The sequence below is a fragment of the Acanthochromis polyacanthus genome, chromosome 11, assembly GCF_021347895.1.
Source record: "Acanthochromis polyacanthus isolate Apoly-LR-REF ecotype Palm Island chromosome 11, KAUST_Apoly_ChrSc, whole genome shotgun sequence".
NCBI classification, from domain to species: domain Eukaryota; kingdom Metazoa; phylum Chordata; class Actinopteri; family Pomacentridae; genus Acanthochromis; species Acanthochromis polyacanthus.
Window position 1 is genome coordinate 18358857 of NC_067123.1, and position 20793 is coordinate 18379649.

At 40.1% G+C, this 20793-nt stretch overlaps 1 protein-coding gene and 1 long non-coding RNA gene across 4 annotated transcripts in view; both read left to right on the forward strand.

Annotated features, from left to right (window-relative positions):
• Positions 1–16581, forward strand: part of LOC110949715 (retinoic acid receptor beta) — a 245840-nt gene extending 229259 nt beyond the window's left edge. For both annotated transcript variants that reach the window (XM_051955798.1, XM_022191896.2), the window contains 2 exons: positions 6036–6194; positions 9049–16581. In XM_051955798.1, the coding sequence (XP_051811758.1) occupies positions 6036–6194; positions 9049–9371 (482 nt within the window). In that variant the 3' untranslated portion in view covers positions 9372–16581. The remainder of the gene's footprint in view (positions 1–6035; positions 6195–9048) is intronic.
• Positions 1–20793, forward strand: part of LOC127536169 (uncharacterized) — a 358454-nt gene that overhangs the window by 302530 nt on the left and 35131 nt on the right. The gene's annotated exons all lie outside the window — the stretch shown is intronic.

Sequence of the window (20793 nt, forward strand, 5' to 3'; positions counted from 1 at the left end):
CATTTTTAGGAAATATGTTGCTGTAGACATGCAGAATATTTCACTTTGATGGAAGTTTGCAGTGTTGGCTTCTAGTTTTTCTCTCAGTGTTGACAATGACAGCATGGAACAACGATTAAACTTAAAGCAAACTTAAATGCAATCTAACATACACTACCGCTCAAACGGTTGGGGTCACATAGAAATGTCCTTATTTTTGAAAGAAAAGCTTTTTTTTTCAGTGAAGATAACATTAAATTAATAAGAAATACAGTCTCGACATTGTCAATGTGGTAAATGACTGTTCTAGGTGGAAACAGCTGATATTTAATATCTCCATAGGGGTACAGATGAACATTTCCAGCAACCATCACTCCTGTGTTCTAATGCTACATTGTGTTAGCTCATGGTGTTGAAAGGCTAATTGATGATTAGAAAAGCCTTGTGCAATAATGTTAGCACATGAAAAAAAATATGAGTTCTCCTGGAAAACATGAAATTACCTGGATGACCCCAAACTTTTGAACGGTAGTGTAGGTGCTTTCTGAAAGGAGACATTCGGTGGATCGGTGCTACTATCACTGATTCATATGAACAAATTTACAATCATATTAGGTAAAATTTCAAGAAAAAGTTTTCCTCAGGACCCTTCAGATTAATGTTGTGGCCACCTGGAGTGCCTCAAATTCAGGTTAAGGAGCTACAAGAGTAAAGTATTAAGTCTGGACAGCTTCAGCTCAGGAACCATCTGTATCAGTCCAAGATAGAAACATCAAATTAAAGGCTGTGTGCAGCCTGATTACATCATATATTTAGCATAAATCCTGATCTGAAGACATAAATAGGGCTGATAGTGCATGGAGTACATCAACTGGAATAAATAAACTGATCCAGTCCACACCAAACTATGCATGACTGCTCTCCATTCAACACCGTCAGCCCATATTGATTCCTCCAGTTAAATATTGAGTGGAGCTCCAGCCCAGTTTGGGATGAAAGTAAGCCAGCCTCTGCGGGAGTCTGAAACCAGGTCAACCACAGGTTGCTATCAGTGAGGCAGCATTATTCTGCCTGCCAAACATGGGAAAGGAGAGAGCAGAGAGGGATGATGTACAGGTATGTCACAGCAGCGTCACGTAGCTGAGTGGAATGTTTGAACTGCCCTCCCAGAGGAAATGAGCCTGCGCTGCTTGTTTTCCACCAGGATACCTGAGGCATGACTAACTCCCTCATGTCTGGCTACACAAAAAATATCAGACAAGTTTCTGTGCTCTTCCCTACACACACACACACACACACACACACACACGGGCGCACAGAGTTTTACTGTACGTTTACCCTAAAAGTTGTACAGCTACACTTCTCATTATCACTCTCATCTCTCCCATCTACCCGTCATTTTCATCGGTGCTCAGACTTCATCACTGCTGGCTTTTCATTCAACAATTTATATTTATATACTCAACCCACAGAGCCTTGGCAAATATTACAGGCTCTTGCATAATCCATGAAAAGTACAAGACACCTCTGATTGCATCTGTAATCACACACCTTGCCTGCAGGTCCAACATATTCTCATTTCATTGCACACACTGCCACCTTATGGTGTGCAGGTGTAGTGTGTGTTCAGTGTGACATACTATCTTTAGAACGGCTGCTCAAAATCTGTGTTCAGTATTTGAAACGTAGTTGTTAATAATAATCCCGTGGACAACTGAGAGAAAATGCCATTTTTATGTATTGTGGTCTACTTTATACAAACATTTAATCACTGATTATTTATTGTAGTCATTAGAAACTGTCTTGTTTCATGCAGCTGTTTATGCTGTCAAAGATACAGCAACACAATTTTAAACAACTCACTAAACTCAGTCAATTTTGGCACTCATTTATTATAAAAGAAGAATGAATATTTCTGCCTGCCTTAAAATGTGAGACAAATCAAGTGGATATTTTCCAAATAATTTTAGTTTAAAAAAAAATTTTTATTCTGCTTCCCTGTTGAGTTGTGTTGCAGGTGCATCAAAAAAAAAGTGAGAATATTCTGTCACTCTCCCACATATGCATAGAGTATTACTGCACCTGATGTATTTTAATTTGATATATTACCTTCAGCTGAACCTTTTACTGAGTGCGGTTTGCTGGGAACTTTGCAATATAGTATATAATATAAATATAGTCTTACGTTTCAATATTTCTGTAACTGTTAATGATCGCAATGTGGAACAATAACTTTAAGAAACTTTAAAGTAATACTACAAATTACAAATAACTTGGGTCTTTGTTAAAGCCATTAGTTTTATTGATTGTAATAGAAGGGTACTTATCAAAGCCTTTCCTGGAATCTCAGAACTCCTAATAAAACTAGAATCAACACCTCATGGTGTCTAGTCTCAGCTCCCATCCATGTCTGTCCATATTCATGTTATTACTGAAAACTTTGAAGTAAGAATGTCCCAGTGAAAGGTTTTCCACCCCTGGTAATATCAGTGCTATCAGTGAGTGTTCAATTTACAGTATAAATGAATCAGTTATTGATTATTAATAATGCTGCATTGATTGAGAAAATGATGTGTACACAAGAATGATTTCATGTTTGAAATATGTTTATTTTTCATTTTATGATGAATTTTGAACATTTTGATAATTGAAAAAGAAGAATATGACACAGAACAGCAATAGAAGAATGAATGAATCCTTTTTGTTGACATTTTCCCACTCTTTTCCTCCAGCTGTTGCTGCTCCTTGTCCCTATAAATTTGTGTGCCACCTCTTCTATGATATTATCATTGGTAAAGAGCTTGGGGTAGTCATACGAATATTACAGTTTCTTTAAAAATATAAAAGGAATGATATCAAAAACATGTTTTTTGAGGAAGAGCTGGAGAATGAAATGATTAAAACTTTTCATTACAAAGATATTGCAAGAAAACGACCACACCGGCCATTTTTGATCCACTTGTGCATCTGAGGGTTAAATATACAACATATATATTTACAGCAGTTGTGGTGTTAAGGCTCAGCAGTCCAGACGGAAAATTTCCAGCTAGCTGTCTTCAGTCTGTACAGAAACTTACAGGAACATGATTTATTAAAATGTTTTCAGATCCATATATCAGTTTGTATGCAGTCTCTGATAGTTTTTGATAACTAATTATTACAGGATTGCCGAATTAGATACTGTATACGTGATCTGTGATCTCTGTTCATATTTCACCCTCCAGTTTACATGAATTTTGATCAGACCTGTCCTGCTCAGGCTACATAAATACATGAAAACACTGATAAATGATCAAATACAGTAGAAAGAAATACAAGATAACAGCTTTCATTATTGATCTGTCCGATATTCAGACAGTGTTGGGCAGTAACGTCACTACAAATAGCGTCGTTAGTAGTTTAACTACATTTTTCTGTAACGACGTGGTAGCGTCGTTGTTTACAAAATCAAAAAACGTTTCAACAGCTTAGCTAATCTTTTGGTCATGTAGCGCGGTAGCGAACGCAAAAAGCTACATTAAAAATGATTAATGTTGAACTGCTTGAAGCGGAGCTTTCTGCTCTGCTGCAGTCTCATCTCACACTTTTAAGGATCAGACAGTGACATCATCTCCAACCGCCGACATGTCTGTGTCGACCAATAGAAGCGGAGGAACTGTTGATGTCGTCATTCAACAGTCCCTTCCACTGGATCCACACACACAGAGGCTCGCTTCAGTTCACTGAGAGATGGCAGAGAAGGAGTCAGAGTCACCGTGGCCCTACCTAAATAGTTATCAGTTTTTGTGAAAAAACGGAGAAAAGTTGTTTTCAGATGCCTACTGTGCCAGCCCAAGGCGAAGTTTCTGTCAACTTCAAAGACGTCAAATACAAATCAGAGAACCCATATACAGGTGACTACCGAATATGCACAACCAGCAACAATTAGCTAACCACCACATGTCAACCGCAGTATAAGATGCACACACAAACGAGCTACTTTTCAACATCTAAAATTCGCGTGGCAGTAAATTAATTAAATTAAGCGTAAGGTTGTGGTGGCAGTGTGTGAATATGTATAAATTGGGGGATTAAATAATTAAACTGATACATATAGGAGGGAAGAGGTATGGGAGAAAACGAGGTAACAGTAAAACCAAAATCTGTCTTCTTCAGTATTACTGTTAACACTAATGAGCAAATGGCTGAAAAAAATAACAGAAAGGGAAACAAAAGTGATGGCATAAATGATTAAATATCTTAATCTTACACTCAAGACCAAAATTGAGTTAAGTAGTAGTGGATACAGCACTTTGGGAAATCATTGAATGATTTTACATAGATATTAGACTTAAGAAATAAAACTTTATTTAATGCCTAACGTGAATACCCAAATTATGTATAAAATTGTCTTACTATAATATTGCTTACTTTATATGGAAATTATATCAAATGTAACCTATTATACCCTCCAATGTAAGTGGTGTGTTAATATAAGCTACTGCAACTTAATTATCAGATACATTATGTCTGCAATACAAACTAAAAAGAAAATCACAACAATGATTTCTAATGTAAAAAGGTTGATTCATTTTAAATATAGCTGCACATATTCCTCAGTGTATCAACTTACTAAGTTTGGAGCACTGAGAACAAAAATGATAGTTTAATAATAAACAAGTCAGCATTTTCTTGTCTCCGTTTGACTGACTTCATTAGTCCCTGAAATTTTTTGGTAAGAAAAAAAAGTAACTTGAATGTATTAAGCTACTTTGGCCGTATTGCTGTAGCTTAGCTTGCTACATTTCTGTGGGTCATAGCTTCAGTGTAGTGAAGCTTGATTTAACACAGAGTAGCTGGTAGCTTAGCTCATTACAGTTTCCAAGTAGCTTGCCCAACACTGTATTCAGACTATCAGCATGTTCAGATATTATTTTTACAATCTTCACTTCCTGTGCCAGATGTTTCTGTGTCGTTAAAATATCTTGGGAATCAAATCAATCCAATGAAAACATACAACAGAGTACAGTTGAACCAAGCATGGCAATCAGCCACAGAGAATACACCTTCAAAATCAGACAAATGAAGTCTAAATCTTCAATTTAAAAAACTTAAAAGTTTCTACCATGTCATATTGTTGGGCCAGCTTCTAAACCAATCAGCTGTTTGATCAGGTCAGAACCCGACATTTCCCATCATGGCCTGAGGTTGTACAGTTGGCAGAGACCAACTGTGACATGTGGCTTCACCATCCATTTTAAGTATGTCCTATGACTGGAAATGATATATAATAAAGTAACTAGTAAATGGTCTGCTTCTATCCAGTACCTTTCTAACCTGAGCTAGGTTCTTCAAAGTGCTTTACAATGTGTTTCTCATTCGCCCAGTCACACACACACACTTACACACCAGTGGCAACAAAGCTGCTATACAAAGTGCTCAACTACCACAGGGAGCAACTTAGGGTCCAGAGTCATGCCAAAGGACACTTCAGCACATGAGGGGCCTGGAATTGAACCGCAAACCTTATAACTAGTGAACAGCCCGCCCTGCCAGCTGAGCCCCAAGAAGGCCAAATAAGCCGGATATAAAAGACAACTAAAAGCAAGAGTCAAAGGAAACCAAAATTCCAAAACATGTTTTGATGGCAGATTTGAGCCAGCGTCTGTGTTCAGAGAGCAGAGCCGCTGGTCCATTTGGCCACTTTGTCTAAAGAGATGCACAGCTTTGAATACCACATCTGCAGATCAGTTCTGACTCGTTGAGTTATTGCCTCCCTGCTGTGTGAGATTTCACACTTATCAGGACTGAGCAGCACTTATCAAAACAAAAGGATTGAAATAAGTTTTCGGCTCAAGTTATCTAATTGTAGCTATCTGCGATCTCTCCTCTGCAGCGAATGAGCTGACATAATGAGATAAACTCTTCTTTCTTAATCAGACCAGGCTTCATGCTGTGATACATGTATTAGCCTCTAGCTCGTCTACATCAGATAAAGCTGAGACATGAATTTGTCATAGCTAACTCTGCTATAGTCTGACTTGATTTGTGTGTGTATATGTGTGTGTGTGTATCAGACCGGCAGGACCTGGAGGAGCCCTCTAAGGTGGACCAGCTTCAGGAGCCACTGCTGGAAGCTCTGAAGATCTACGTGAGGAAGCGTCGACCCAGCAAACCGCACATGTTCCCCAAAACCCTGATGAAGATCACAGATCTGCGAAGCATCAGTGCTAAAGGTAGGAAGGAGATCAACAAACAGTTACCTATAAAAATTCCTGTTTCAAATAGCAGGATATTTCATAAAGGAGAGGTACAGTCTGCTGCAGTGGAAGGAACAATCTGTCTGTCACACATATGGACTCAAATACTAAATAGTTACATGTTTGCTATGTATTTTGACTGAGGGAGTCCAGAAGGTGCTTAACCCTCTACAATGTCCTTGTTTCTAGGCTAACACTTCCAGAAAGTTCAAATACTTTAGACTTGTCATTTTAAAAAAACCTGCTGCTCTGATCACTTGGTTTTGTTCTTTTGTTTGTGACCTCCATTGTCCAGCCCAACAACGCTTGTTGTCCATTTTCATAGACGATGCCAACAGTCAGAGGGAGTTTGAGCTCATCATGTCTCCAGAGGACTTACTTTTCTTGGGGTCTTAATCCTGCTGTGAACACACAGTAATAAAGAAACTTTCATCTGGATTACAGTTCTTAGACATTAGCTCGTGGGAAATTTGAGTTCCTAAAACATTTGATGGAAAGTACCTATTTGAATAAAACCTCTGACCTGGACTTCTCACTCTTCATGTTAGTACATTTTCAAAATGAAGTTCTTTTCCACTACCACTCCATTAAATTGGAAACAGATAAGTAAACTCCTGTGCATAAAACTGATTTGTAGACACACATTTGGTGTTTACAGATCCATATCTGTACAGGATACAGAAATGTCCATGAACAGCTCCCTTGTTATGTTGTGTCAGTTAGATATTCATATATTTGCATTTATATACCTTAGTGGCAGTCATGAGACTCCACACTGGTCGCTGAGTTCAGCCTTGATTAGTCCGATATGAATTCCTCCCAGCTTTCCATGTCATAAAAGTACCTGTTTACATGTACAAGAATTTTGTGATCCATGACTGACCTTGTAGTTGGAACAAGCTGCAGGAGGTGGATGCTCACAAGACAGTGGCTTATGACACAACAACATAGCAGAAAATAACTTTTCATTTCTGTTTGGGTTAGCATAGTCGCCTTGCAGCTAGAAGATCCCTGATGGTCAGCCCAGAATGGGCATGTGATCTTTCCGTGTGGAGTTTGCATATTCTCCCTGTGCATGCAAGGATTTTCTACGGGCTCTCTGGCTTCCTCACACAATCCAAAAGCATGCTGAGGTTATTTGGTGACTCTTAATTGTCCGTAGGTGTGAATGTGAGTGTGATTTTTTTGTCTCTTTGTGTAGCCCTGTGACAGACTGGTGACCTGCCCAGGGTGTCCCCTGTCTTCACCCTGAGTCAGCCGGGATAGACTCCAGCCCCTTGTGACCTTAATGAAGATTAGGAGCTGTAAAGATAATGGATGGATGGATAAGTTTCTGTTTGCATATTGACAAGGACATTTACAACATTTCAGAATGAAGAATAGAATGGGGCACATATTGGACAGATGAAAGTGAGGACGTCTGTCCTGCTGTTGCCTTTTCAGCAGCATTTGCATAGCATTTGTCCGAATCTTCCCATCTAGTAGAATACACTGACAAAGCTAACAGAGGTGACTTTGTTTGGTTGAGGGTATGGGGAGCTCCAATGTGCAGGTTATAAAACTCCCATAGAACAAAAGTAGTTTTGAACAATTTGAAAAAGTTTCAGTCTTATTCAGATGTCTCTGATGTGGGGAACTGCCGTTGTATTTTACTAGACTTGCCACTATAATATGTAGAGAAGCTTCTGTCCACTGCCGTGAATGTCAGTGACTTGTGTGGGAATCCAAACAAATATTGTCCAACAGAGCAGCAGCGACGACAAAGGATGAAGTTTTTACCTTCCAGCTTCCTGTAAAACAATTGATTTTAACTTTCTGTTGCTAACTTTTAATGCACATTTGGGACTTGCCTATAGTGCTGAGCCTTTAACGCCATATGATCCTGTGTCTACTTAACGATCCTCAAGTGCCTCTCTGGAACCTTTTTCACACTTGTGCCCCTTGACTTCAGAATGACCTGCCTGAAGAAGTTATTGGAGACTTCCCTATACTTTATCTCCTCTAGATCTTTCTTTAAACCCAGTCCTTTAAACTTTCCTTTCTGTAACATTATACAGGTTTATCTGGTTGCTTTACCAGCTTATGTTCTTACTGATGCTTCTACTGTTTGCTCGGCTTTTATTTGTTTCCCAATCCCTGAAGTTTCGTAGATTGTGGGTTTTACTCTTTGGCTTTATTTTCCCCTTTTTGGTGTCCTTTAAAGCAGCTTCTTTATGCCACATAAAAGGAAGGTATAGGGATTCCTGCCACTGAAAGCTATTTTATTATATATGTTCTCCAAAGGTTGGACTCGTGTTGACTTCACTCAACAGTGTGTAAAAACAGCAATGAAACCTGCCTCATTTGCATTAAAAATGGCTATGAGTAAAATATCCATCCATCTATCCATTATCTATACAGCGCTTACTCCTCATTAGGGTCATGGGGGGCTGCAGTCTGTCCCACCTGACTTATGCTGAAGGCAGGGGACACCCTGGACAGGTCACCAGTCTATCACAGGACTACACATAGAGACAAAAAATGACACTCACATTCATACCTATGGACGATTTAGAGTTACCATTTAACCTCAGCATGTTTTTGGACTGTGGGAGGAAGTCAGAGAACCCAGAGAAAACCCACCCATGCACAGGGAGAACATGCAAACTCCATGCACAAAGATCCCAGGAAGTTTGGGATGCTTGCTGGAATTCTGTTGCATCACTGACACTTTGGTCATTAACACTGGTCATGGGGAAGGGGGTGATCAAGACCACGAGAGGTGCTTAAAGACCAGAAAAGCAAGTAAGTGGTTAAGATTTCATGTCCCAATTTTAAAACTAATTTGCAGGAGCAGAGCGGGTCATCTCCCTGAAGATGGAGATTCCTGGTTCCATGCCGCCACTCATCCAGGAGATGCTGGAGAATTCAGAGGGCCAAGACGGCCAGAGCAGCAGCAGCAGCAGTAGCAGCAGCAGCAGCAGCAGCAACAAAAGCAGCAGCAGCAAAAGCAGCAACAGCAAAAGCAGCAGCAACAGCAGCAGCACTTCAGCCGAGGCGGAGGCCAGCCCCAGCAGCAAGGGCAGCCCCAACGAGGATGCCACCGCTCTGGAGTCACCGGAGTCCTTGGACACCGAGGGTGCTACGGCCACGCCACCCAGTGACGAGCCCTAGGAGGCGCCCGCGGGTACCTCTGAAACTCTCTCTGACATTCCTTTGCACAAAAAAGAACAGCCGGGCAAGGCGCCAACCCCCTATAAACCCCCCCCCCCACCCCGACTCCTTCGCTTGGTATTACGTTATCTTTATATCCTCGTCCTAGTTTTCTCTCCAAATTCCCTAAATTCACTCTTTAAAAAGAAAACGTCAACACGGAGGCCTCAAAGGATCAGTGCTTTGTGTATAATTCTGAATTGAGCTCTAATTTGGCGTGGTGTCTCTGGGACCGGGACTGTGACAGGAAGGGCATGGCCCACGCAAACCGCCAGAGATGATACTCCTCAGGTCTCCTGTGTAAATTCTTATCTGCATGACGGGAGTTTGATAAGTGGTTTCTCTCTCTTTCTCTTTTTCTCTGTCATCTCTTTCCATCTCTCGTATTGTTGGCATATATACATTGTACATACCATTGTATGGTTAGGTCTCTGTTTCTATGATGAATTTTGTGGTGCTTTTTTCATTGTCTTAAATATTATCTTTGAGGCGATACATCAAGGTTTAAAGCAGGACTAATTCTAAGTCCGTGAAAAAGTTATCTAGAATGTTATTGCATATAGACATTATGGAAGTCTAATATTTTATATTTGTTCCTATATTTAAAACCGTCTTTGTCTTTTATAACACTTATTGGTTCATGTCTCTACATGAATGAGTGTACATCCACACCGCCAGAATGCAAAGCTTCTCTCCATATCGACAGCCGAGTCTGTTCAACTGTTTCCTCAAAGGAGGGAAGCACAACAGCAGAAGCCTTCGATACACACTCATCAGACTGACAGCGTCTGTTCCACTTTCCAGTCTTAACATGAACCGCCGAGACCTGACGTAGCAGATTAGATTTACAGTAAACCAGTCTATGAAATGAGCTCATTTGGTGGATGTATGTCCTCGGTAAATCAGTTTACCTCACTGTCCAAACAGATCGGGGAAATTAGGTAGCTGATAGATGCCAGAGATTTTTCTGCAGCAGGCTGTGATCACATAGACCCCTCTCCCTGTTACTTCTTACTTCCCCATGATTCAGGTTTAACCCTGTCGCACTTTATTATTAACAACACGTGTTCAGTTAAAAGTTTAACAATTTTGTTTCCTTTAAAAAAAAAAGCTCTTTTAAAGTATCAAGTCGATTTGTACTGGTGTCTATTGATTCACTGATATCAAGAAAATGTCATCAGTCTACTTGCTCTTTATTAATCTAATTTCTACCAACATGATTTCCTTGTTCGATAGAAAAAATACATAAAAAAAAGTCTCATAGCCAGGAAAACGAACCGGCATCTGAGAATACAGATGCCGGCGCAACATCAAAGAAAGCTAAGAATAAATCCCTGAAATGGATGTCATGGATCTCTGTTTCCAGACTGGCTGGTTGGCTTTCTGCTGTAGAACGCAGAGACAGCTCTAGTGTAGTTTTAACTCACTCCGTGTAGCTTTTGCTGAACAGTTGCCCAAGAAACAAAGATGGTAGTTTACTAAAACATATAAATAAAATTTTGGCGACTTTCCACTGCAGTAACTTGGAGCAGACACAAGATGGTGTAAACAGCACCGTAATTGTTTCTTTCAGCTTTTCTGTTTTCATTTTGTGGAGGACCGTTATGTTAGACTCTACTGTGAATTCAACCGATCAGGGTTGATGCCCAGGCAGCAGTATTTCAGGGCTGCTCAGAAGTAGCTGCACATGGGCTGAGAGCTTTTTTTTCCCCTCCAGGTTCAATTCCTGCAGTCAGAACCATAAAAGGTTCAGGTAGCCCTATAGCTACCTGCAAATTCCTGCAATGGAAAACAGTCTAATGTTTGCCGCATTATGGACACACCTACTTGCAGTTTTACCATCCAGTAAAGCAGTAGCTAATCTCGTTAAAGTGCTAGCTTACTCACAACTTACCTGATGGTCTGACCAATCAAATATTACAGAAATACGACTCACATTTTGTGAAGCTTGAGGTTTTATTAATTGTTGCTGTTGAGCATGTCTGTTTTATGAGATTGAAGACAACCATCTTCTCTCAATTAAAGTTGTTTTTTTTTCTGCAATGTAAAATTAGCTTGATATGAACGATCATTGCTGTTCAGGGAACTACTGTCAACAAAGTGTTAATCTGTAGACGTCATCCCAGGAATGGTTAAAATTCACAGTATACAGAGTCTTTTTATGAAATGTGCTACAATCTTATTGGTCAAAAAAGGTTGGATAGGAGCCGTGGTTTAGACTTAGCCCTCTGTTGTTGGTGCGCAGGCATGTGTTCAGCCTTTTAGTACACAGTTCCTCCAATCATTTGTCGCCATATCCTGAGGAAGAGCCCCTACCCATTAGGGCTGGCCCGAATAGCAGTTTCTGGGCTCTAGTTATTTGGCCCCGATTACTGAAAAATATCTGAATATTGGGTTTGGTTCGCAACATCCAACGGTGGGGAGGGGGGATCCAAATATTGGGATCTCAAAATAAATATTCAAATACCACCATCACGACCAAATATTCAGATATTTATGTCCAGCCCTACTCCCTATGTGGTTGATAAGTTTCTGTCTGTATTGTTTTGTTCCCTTCACTTGTGCCATTAGAATTCTTGCTTTCTTCGTTGACTAGCAGTGCTGGTGTTTGTGTTTGATCCTCCAGTGTGATCGCAGCCTTCAGCAGCTTTGACTTTTAAAAAATGAATGCTTGAACGTCCGCCTAATGAGTGTGTATCTACCGCTAACAGCATGTACTACCAACCGCACATGGGCTCTGTTATGGCCTTACGAGATGAGCTCCTCAACCCGCTTTTCTCTCCCTTTTCAGAAGTGTCTTGTTTGAACCGGTGAAACATGGGGGCAATGCAATCCTTAAAACACACTGGTGACCGAGCCGCGTGGGTCGGGAAGATTGTACACTAATGTAGAAAGCACACGTTGGGGTGGGATCCACGAATCCGCTCCAAACGTTCGCCTTGCTCTTCAGACTTGACAGTGTAAGCTACATTTAACGATGCAAAAGGAGATTCCACATGACCTTTCACCCCGCCCCCTGAGAAGTGCAGTCGCGTAAAGCTTCTCTTTGGACAGTCGATCCAACTGAGCTCTTAATCTCATTGGCAGGGAAGTGGATGGTGTGTCTTACATCCGATGAAGTGGTCCCGCTGAAATTAAAAGATGATCCTGGAAAGCTGCTTTTCTCCACAGCCGAGGTCACATATGATAGTGAACAATAAGAAATAAACTCTCTTATATCCTCTTATAGGACCCAGATCCCTCACTACCCCACTGTCCCTGCTGGCCGAATAATAACTCCATTCACTGTAATATGAAGTGTCTGTTCTCTGACGGCACAGGGACAAACTAACTGTAGCACTTAAACCTGCTGAACCTTTGAAAGGTGGCTGTAGTACTGAAACTGAACAATATGAAGGCTAACAGCCAAGACCGAGACCAAGATCAACTATACACTCATTAAGCACAAAAGTTATAGATCACGGAAAACACTGATAATAAACAGCTTTTGAATGACTTTCACTCCCCTTATATAAAGTAAAGGCATTAAGGAGTAGACGTCTCAGTTTCAGTTTTGGCACTAAATGACCGTTTTTAGCAGATATTTGTGCCAGCAGGTGGGGATTTTTGTAGATTGAGTTTTGAATTTGACCCAAATTAAACTACACTAAAGTTCTTAAACTGAATTTCAGGCAGTGGTCGCTCGTAGGACTGGTATGTTTTAAGCTTTTCAAACAGTTAAATGGTTGAATCTCTTCTTTTTTGCGTCTGTTTTGGAATTTTGCAGATTGAAATTCTTTAAAGTTGAAATGATTGTTAAAAACCTTTCGTCTATTTTATTGGATCTTATCTAATTGTGTAGGGCTCGACAGTTGTCTGGACAACAAAACAGTCTCTCTCAAGGTGCACTTGCTCACATTTTCTTCATCTAGCAAATAGAATTTGTTTAGGTGACATGGAACCTTTTATGCGATAGCTGAAAGCAATAATTTATCATTTCTTGCTGATAATAAAATGAGAGAATTAATTTCTCACTGGCTGTCCATGAAACGAAACTAGAGCCCTGAGTTTAATAACATTCCTCAGCATAAAGATTTAATTTAGCAGACTACACATTTGAACCTCACTGGTTTGTTTAATCTGTACGTGTTGTCAAAGTTACATGTGGAACTGTGTCTTGGTAGCGGGCAGCAAGACCCCTCCATGTTGCTACTGATCACCAAGAAACCCATAAATCACACAACACTGCTGTAAAACTGTCCCTTTAAAGGTTAGGCATGACCATTCATTTTTGAGTTAGAACACTTTGCTAACCCTAACCCACTTTTTGGTTCTCATGAGATTTGAAATCATTTCCTATTGCACAACATTTACACCGTGGCATTTTGGTCAAGTGCCCAAACTTTTTAGTTATGCTTCATATAAAGAATTTCACCAAACACTGCATCCATGGCACATATATTCTGGCAAGACTCACGTTCGATAGATGTAGATCGACTAAAATTTCCAAAATCTCATTCACTCTTTGCTATCTTCATGTCTGTTGTGGAGGATGAAGGAGTGGCTTCAGACACACACTGGTTCAGTTGTGACAGAACTGTGGGTGCCTCGTTGTTGACCTTAGGAGCAGCAGATGATGAAATATTGCATTTTATGTCATTTGGTGAATTCAAAACCTGTTTTAAAACCAAATGGAACTTTGACGCCTGCTCTTTGGCAGAAATATCTTCTCGTACACTTCGCCCTAATCAACTCGTGTTTGATCCTAACCGGCGAGGCGACCCTTTAGGGCAGTGACGGGTTCTGGGTCCCAGCGGCACAAAGTAAAAAAAAAAAACATCTGCATTCCATCCCTGCTAGGAAATACATATCATAAGGGAAACCAGAGCTGTTTCAGTTTTTTTTTTGTTTGTTTTAGCGTGTTTGAATGTGAATAATATCATGGACTCTGTCAGAAGGATGATATGCAGTGTTAAGGAATACTTACTTCTATCTCAATGTAACAAAGGAAATTCTCTCCCTTGGTTCTCTCTCTGTCTTGCTCTCCTGGTGAGAGATGAAGGGAGATGTCTTGGTGTTTTCCTTTCTTTCTTTGTTTTTCCTTTCTTTTTTTTTATGAAGCTGGAAAACCTTCACAGCCGAAGAATGTCCACATCCATCCCTGCAGCGTCAGGCCAGCCCTCCGGCACCTGGATGCAGCAGGGACTGTTATCTGTTCCTTTAGGAAACAGCGTCACAATGCTGAATTACTCTTGTTCGTTTCTGTTGAATGTTGTACCGACGTAACTGTAATACTCTACTATCTAGCTCACTGCAGAGATGTTATATAAATGGTGTGTGCTTTGCATTCCAATTGGCAGCTCTGTGGAAAAGACGCTCTGTTATTTGTCCTTGGTAACATCAACTCACATCCAGAGGGAAAAAAAGAAGAAGAAAAAAAGAGGAGGAACTGGAACATGGTGGGCCGATTTGGACATCCAGGTCACACAACACACATAATGTCATTTAGGACAACAGGAGAGAGAAGCCCAGGGATGGGAGCAATGGACGACCAAGTCACCTCAGCATTAGATATCATTGGTATGTTCTGTTACTGTTCATGTCAAACAGCAGAGCTGCTGGTCCTCCTCCTCAGCCAGGAAGCCAATCAGCTGTCGTCAATCAATCAAACCCAATCAATTGACAGCTATTTGGTGAACAGGTCAGCTAATGAGCTAGGGTTTGACCGATATGTGGTTTTGAAAACTAACGGACAATACATGAATCAGCTGCAGTCGATATTATGTGCCAATATTCAGTCCAAAGTAAAGCAGATCTTTGGATCTTCAGCTGGGAATTTAACCCTCCCGTTGTCCTCATTTACACGCACCAAAAAATATTGTTTCCTTGTCTGAAAAAAATCCCAAAACTCAGCAAAAAAAATAAATCCCCAAATTTATAAAAATTTGCAAAATCTTCAGGAAGAAAATTCGAAAACATTCCTTGAAAGTTTCCCTTAAAAGTTGTTTAAAAAAATGAAAAATTTGTCAAGAAATAAAAATATAAAAAATGCAAAAAAAAGAAAATGGTAAGTATTTAAAAACAAATAAAAATCTTTCAATAAAGTTCCTAAAATTATCAAAAGTGATTCCATATATATCAGTAAAACTTTGAATAATTTCTTTAAAAAGATTCGGGGAAAAAATCAACCAAAATCCAGCCATTTTCACTGGATTTTGGTTAATTTTTTCCTGAATCTTCTTCAAGAAACATTTTTTTAACATTTCTTTTTTTCCACCAAAAAAGGTTCAAAAAATTTCCCAAACATGTTGAAAATGTAGAAGTTGTCATTGTGAGAATATATCTTTTTTCCACATTTTCAAACTTTAAAACGGGTCAATTTGACCCGCAGGACGACATGAGGGTTAAAGCCGCATTAGACAATAATCTGTGTTTTATCCTCTTTTAGAGCAGTGCTTTGGTTTTACTGCCCAAAATATTGAGTTTTGGTTTGATCACAGCTGTAAATTGAAACAAAGTGAAACCAAGAGTGCAGAGTGAATACTGGTTTGAATATTCATAACTATATCAACTTGATACGCCACAAATTTGTTGACAACTTGTAGTATTTTCTGACTCAAACTGAAGAAGGCGCAGATTTGAAACGGTTGTTCTGTTGCGTCACAGTGATGTCATTGCATTCAGAAAAAGAGAAAAACATGAGGGGTTTAAAGGCCCCGCATCAGCCCCACATATCGGTCCGACACCAGATGAAGCAGCCGAACCAGGAGCCAGAGCTCACGACTGTGAACCTCAGTATCAATCATTACCAGTAGCTCTGTTGTCGTCTGTCCTGAAGGTGTTCTTGGTAAACATCGGTGTCCACAGTCGCCTTTTCCCATCAGTATCAGAGAACCTCACCACCGATCATATGCAGTGTTGTATAGTCGTGTTAATATGAGACATGAAGCTCACATCTTGTTGGACATGAGGGTGGGAGGGGTGGGGGCTGTTCCCATCAGCCCCTGCTGCCGGCCTGTAGGGGGAAGTCGACCTCTGGAGCTGCTCCAAGGTTTGAGCTTCGATCTGTTTCTGCGCTCCATTTTAAATATTGTCTTTGTTTGTACATTAACATATGCTTTTTATGTTCATATACTGTTTAACTTTACCATGAACTGTCCTGGCAAAGTAATAAAATATATTTATTTTAAAACTGTGGCGTGTGAATGACTGGACAACATGTACAGTTGCTGACCAGCTGCCTGAAGGACTATGTGATTTATAGCGGCTGTTAGTCAGAACAACGTAAACTGTTTATCGTCAAAATAGAACAAATAACTGAGCATAAACAAACTGATTAGATGAGAAAACGTTCGGACAGTAGACATTATATTTAATGTGTACTCACAGTCTTCAGAATGTTACTCTTCACACTCAGAAACTCCCATCATTTTGCTTTTGGTAAGTCGACACACATTCTGATGAGTTCAGTCGGTTGTTATCTAAAAGTTTGACCAAATGGATACCCAGACGAGAAACCAACTCTTTAGTCCTATTATTTACATTTCAGACACTAAAAACACGTCGGATATGTTTTATATAATATACACTACCAGTCAAAACTTTTAGAACGCCCACATTTTTACAGTTTTTTGTTGAAATTCAAGTCCAGTGAATAGCTTGAAATGGTACAAAGGTAAGTGGTGAACTGCCAGAGGTTAAAAAAAAAAGGTAAGGTTACTCAAAACTGAAAAATAATCTACATTTCAGAATTATACAAAAAGGCTTTTTTCATGGAAGAAGAAATGGGTTAACAACTTAAAACAGTTCTGCAGCAATGGAGTTTGATCAAGCCTTGAAAGTTGGTGCTACCAAATCCTACAGACGTCCCAACTTGTCTTCATTTTTTTACAACCCCCTCTGTCTGCATAAAAGTAGTGCTGGAACACACCGTGGCACCATACCCTCCAGAACATTACTAGAACAGTGTTGTACTGCAGAAAGTAATGTGTTGCTATAAAAATGGTGAGGAAAAGGCAATTAACAGTAGAAGAGACCAACATAACAGTTAGAAATGTTGGTCTTTCCTATAGAGAAATTATGAGGAAAGTCAAGGTGTCAGTGAGTTCAGTTTTCTTCACCATCAAAAGGCTCAGAAACTGAGGTAAACTCTGACAGGAAGAGATCTGGAAGACCCAAAGCCGCAACAGAATCAGAAGACAAGTTTCTGAGAGTCGACAGCTTGGTGATAGGCATCTCACAGGACAACAGCTTCAAGTACAGCTTAATAATGGTCGTAGTAAGAAGTCTTAGTTTCAACTGTGAAGAGAAGACTTCGAGTTGCAGGTTTGACAGGTCAGACGTCAAATACCAGACGTCAGAATAAGAAAAAGAGGCTTACATGGGCCATGAAACACCACCAATGGGCTACTGAACACTGGAAGAAGGTATTATGGACTGATGAATCCAAATATGACATCTTTGGTTCAATATGCAGGATGTTTGTACGTCCTCAGGTAGGGGAAAGAATGGTTCCTCAGTGTGTGATATCAACTATCAAACAACTGTGTTTGTTTACAGTATTTCTAAGCTTCTGTTGAAGAGCAGCAAAGGGAATTCGTTCTAAATAATGGCAGCTATCGACTATGGGCTGAAAATAAGCCTGCTGCATTGAGCAGTAAAGCCAAGAGCAGGGTCAAATGCTAAATAAGAGGAAGCTGGCACTGGAGACACCCAGGGGAAGCTTCCTCGTCTGTGTCCTCACCTTCATGCCAAATCTCTGTGACCTAGGCTAAGATCAATAATGCAGTTTAAAGAGGATGGACTGTAAATAGAGACGATGGATCCTGCCGAGGAGGAAGCTGATGGCCTCCGACTGGAGCGGCAGCATCTGATCAAGTCGAACGTCGACGGCTGTCAGTTCACTCACGACAGATTTTTAGATTGTGTTGTCCGAACTGTTGTGGAAATCTGGATGGGTCGCAGCAAAAACAGTCGAGGTGCAACAGTATTTGTAGATAGATAGATAGATAGATAGATAGATAGATACAGAGCTTAAACCTTAACTGGTTTGTTTCACTGGCAAGACTGCTGAAAAAAAATGCATGTAAAAGAAAAACTGCTGAGTTGATACACTGATTGAATGAGTGAAGTCTTGGTATAATCCATCCCTGCATATCAAACGCAGCACTTGGGGGAAATGCAGAATGTGTTAGTCATAGTTCTGCTCATCTCACATGTATGAGAGATGACATTTTAGTAGATAAACTGGCCCATTACCACCTCTGTAAGTTATATGCAACATCAGAATGTGCTGAACCTGGAGCCGGCCAGCTGCTCGTATTAATCAAACAGCCCACTTCCCTTAATGACACCAAACAAATTGTCACAAATGCTCTTATCGGCCTTTCTAATAGTGTGGACGTTACAATCAGATTCATGGTGGTGTAAACTATTACATTTCATCTTTATCACATCCAGCGATCACTTCTTTTTCACGGGCCTCGTTTATAACGGCTGGACAGCTTGTTGCATAATGAAATTCAAAGCACTCTATCGACCAGGGAGATCTCGCACTCCGTTTACTTATGTTTACATATGTATTGTTTTCCCACTACACCCCTGAACAAGCCCCAGTACTCCCAACTGAGGAAGGAGGTGAGCAACTGCAGGAGCCAGAAGAAAAGGCGAAGATTCCATGGTGAGACCTCTGAAGAGGAGAGGTCTCAGGAGAGTGCAGAAACTGTGTTTCGGAACACTGTGTTTTTTACTGCTGTGGACAGTATCATAAGTGACTTGGGAACTAGGTTCCAGAGCACAGCAAATATTGTAAATGAATTTTCTGCTGTTCTGAAAGTTGGGCAGATTAGTGAGGACAAAATCTCTTCTCTGTACCAACAATTGATCACAAAGTATTCTGGTGATCTTACACCTGATTTTGAAACTGAAGTAAGACACCTTAACAGTGTATACGCTTCCAATTTCCTCCCTAACTTGTCCCCTCTTGAACTCCTGAATGCTATTTGTAAGCTACAGCTGCAAAGCATCTTTGGAGAAGTGTGGATTGCTTTGCGTATATTTTGCACACTGCCAGTTAGTGTTGCAGGTGGTGAGAGAGCTTTCAGCAAGCTAAAAATGATTTTAAAAAACTACTTTAGGTCCAAAATGTCACAGGAAAGGCTGTGCAGTCTTGCCATGCTGTCCATCGAAAGTCAGTTGGCTAGAAAGCCAGACTTCAAAGACCTGATCAATGATTTTGCTACTGAGAAGGCTCGGCGTTGGGCTCTTGGTTAGAAAGGTTGAGCAAGAGCCAGTTGTAAATATGTGTGCAAGAGGAAGCTTGGCTGAGCAAGGTTGTATCTGGCCTGCTATGTTTTTTCTTTATGAATGGACCTACTTTGTTTACTTAGTTTAACATCTCCAGCTGATTTTATTATTGTGCTTGTTGTATGATTCTGTAGATGGTGATGAGAAATCATAAAAGGCAGTTGGCTTTTTGTATTTTATTTATTTATTTATTTTATTTTTATTTTATCTGTTTCTTCACAGACGATAATTGCAATTTATTTAATGGAAGAGGTTATTTTATGTTCAAGTTTTGTATTATTCAGGTATGTAATTTAATTTGGGGAAATTTTATGCTGAAGAAAGAGAATCAATCTTGCAGTAAATAAATGAAACATTGTATTCAGAGTATTCAGAGTGTTCAATGCTTCCCCTACCAAGTAACTGTCACATTGTCCTTTTCACAAATATGGGAAATAATCGTCAAAAATATCATTAAAATGCACAGTTTTATGTAAACAGCACAAAATATTTTCGCCGGCCTTATGTCCGGCGCTACGGGGACCCAGTAAAATTTCTTTTCATGGGGCCCAAACTCCCTGGTGGCTCCCCTGCACTACAGACAAACAGGCATGATGAATGTATGGCCCTGCTGGGACACACAGCTGGTCTGAGATCAGGCAACTTCCAGGCTCTACTGTTAAGTCTGGAGAGGGAACATTTTATTCCGTTTTATCTCTATGACAAATAAAGGTTCTTTTCTTTGTAGTGCAATCTGCAGATGGCAAGAATGTGTTAACCTGAACATTCACATTATTGAGGTAAATTTACATAAATCATGATATTCTTAACTGGAATATTTCTTTTTTTTTTTCTTTTTTTTGTCCTGTCCGGCAACAGAGCAGGCAGAATGAGGATCTGGCTGCTGCATTGTGCCATACAAGTTTGCTTTTCCAAGGGGAGTTCGTAAGTATAAGACTCCCCTTGATACTGTACAGTAATTTATTGAGATTGGATACTTGTTGATTAGTTAAATATACATAAATTTGCCGGACCTGACAGGGGAAAGGCAGGAAGAAAGAAACGAGAAAAGGAGAAAAAAAACAACAACAAGAGGGGATAGTGAAGAGAAAAGGAAAAG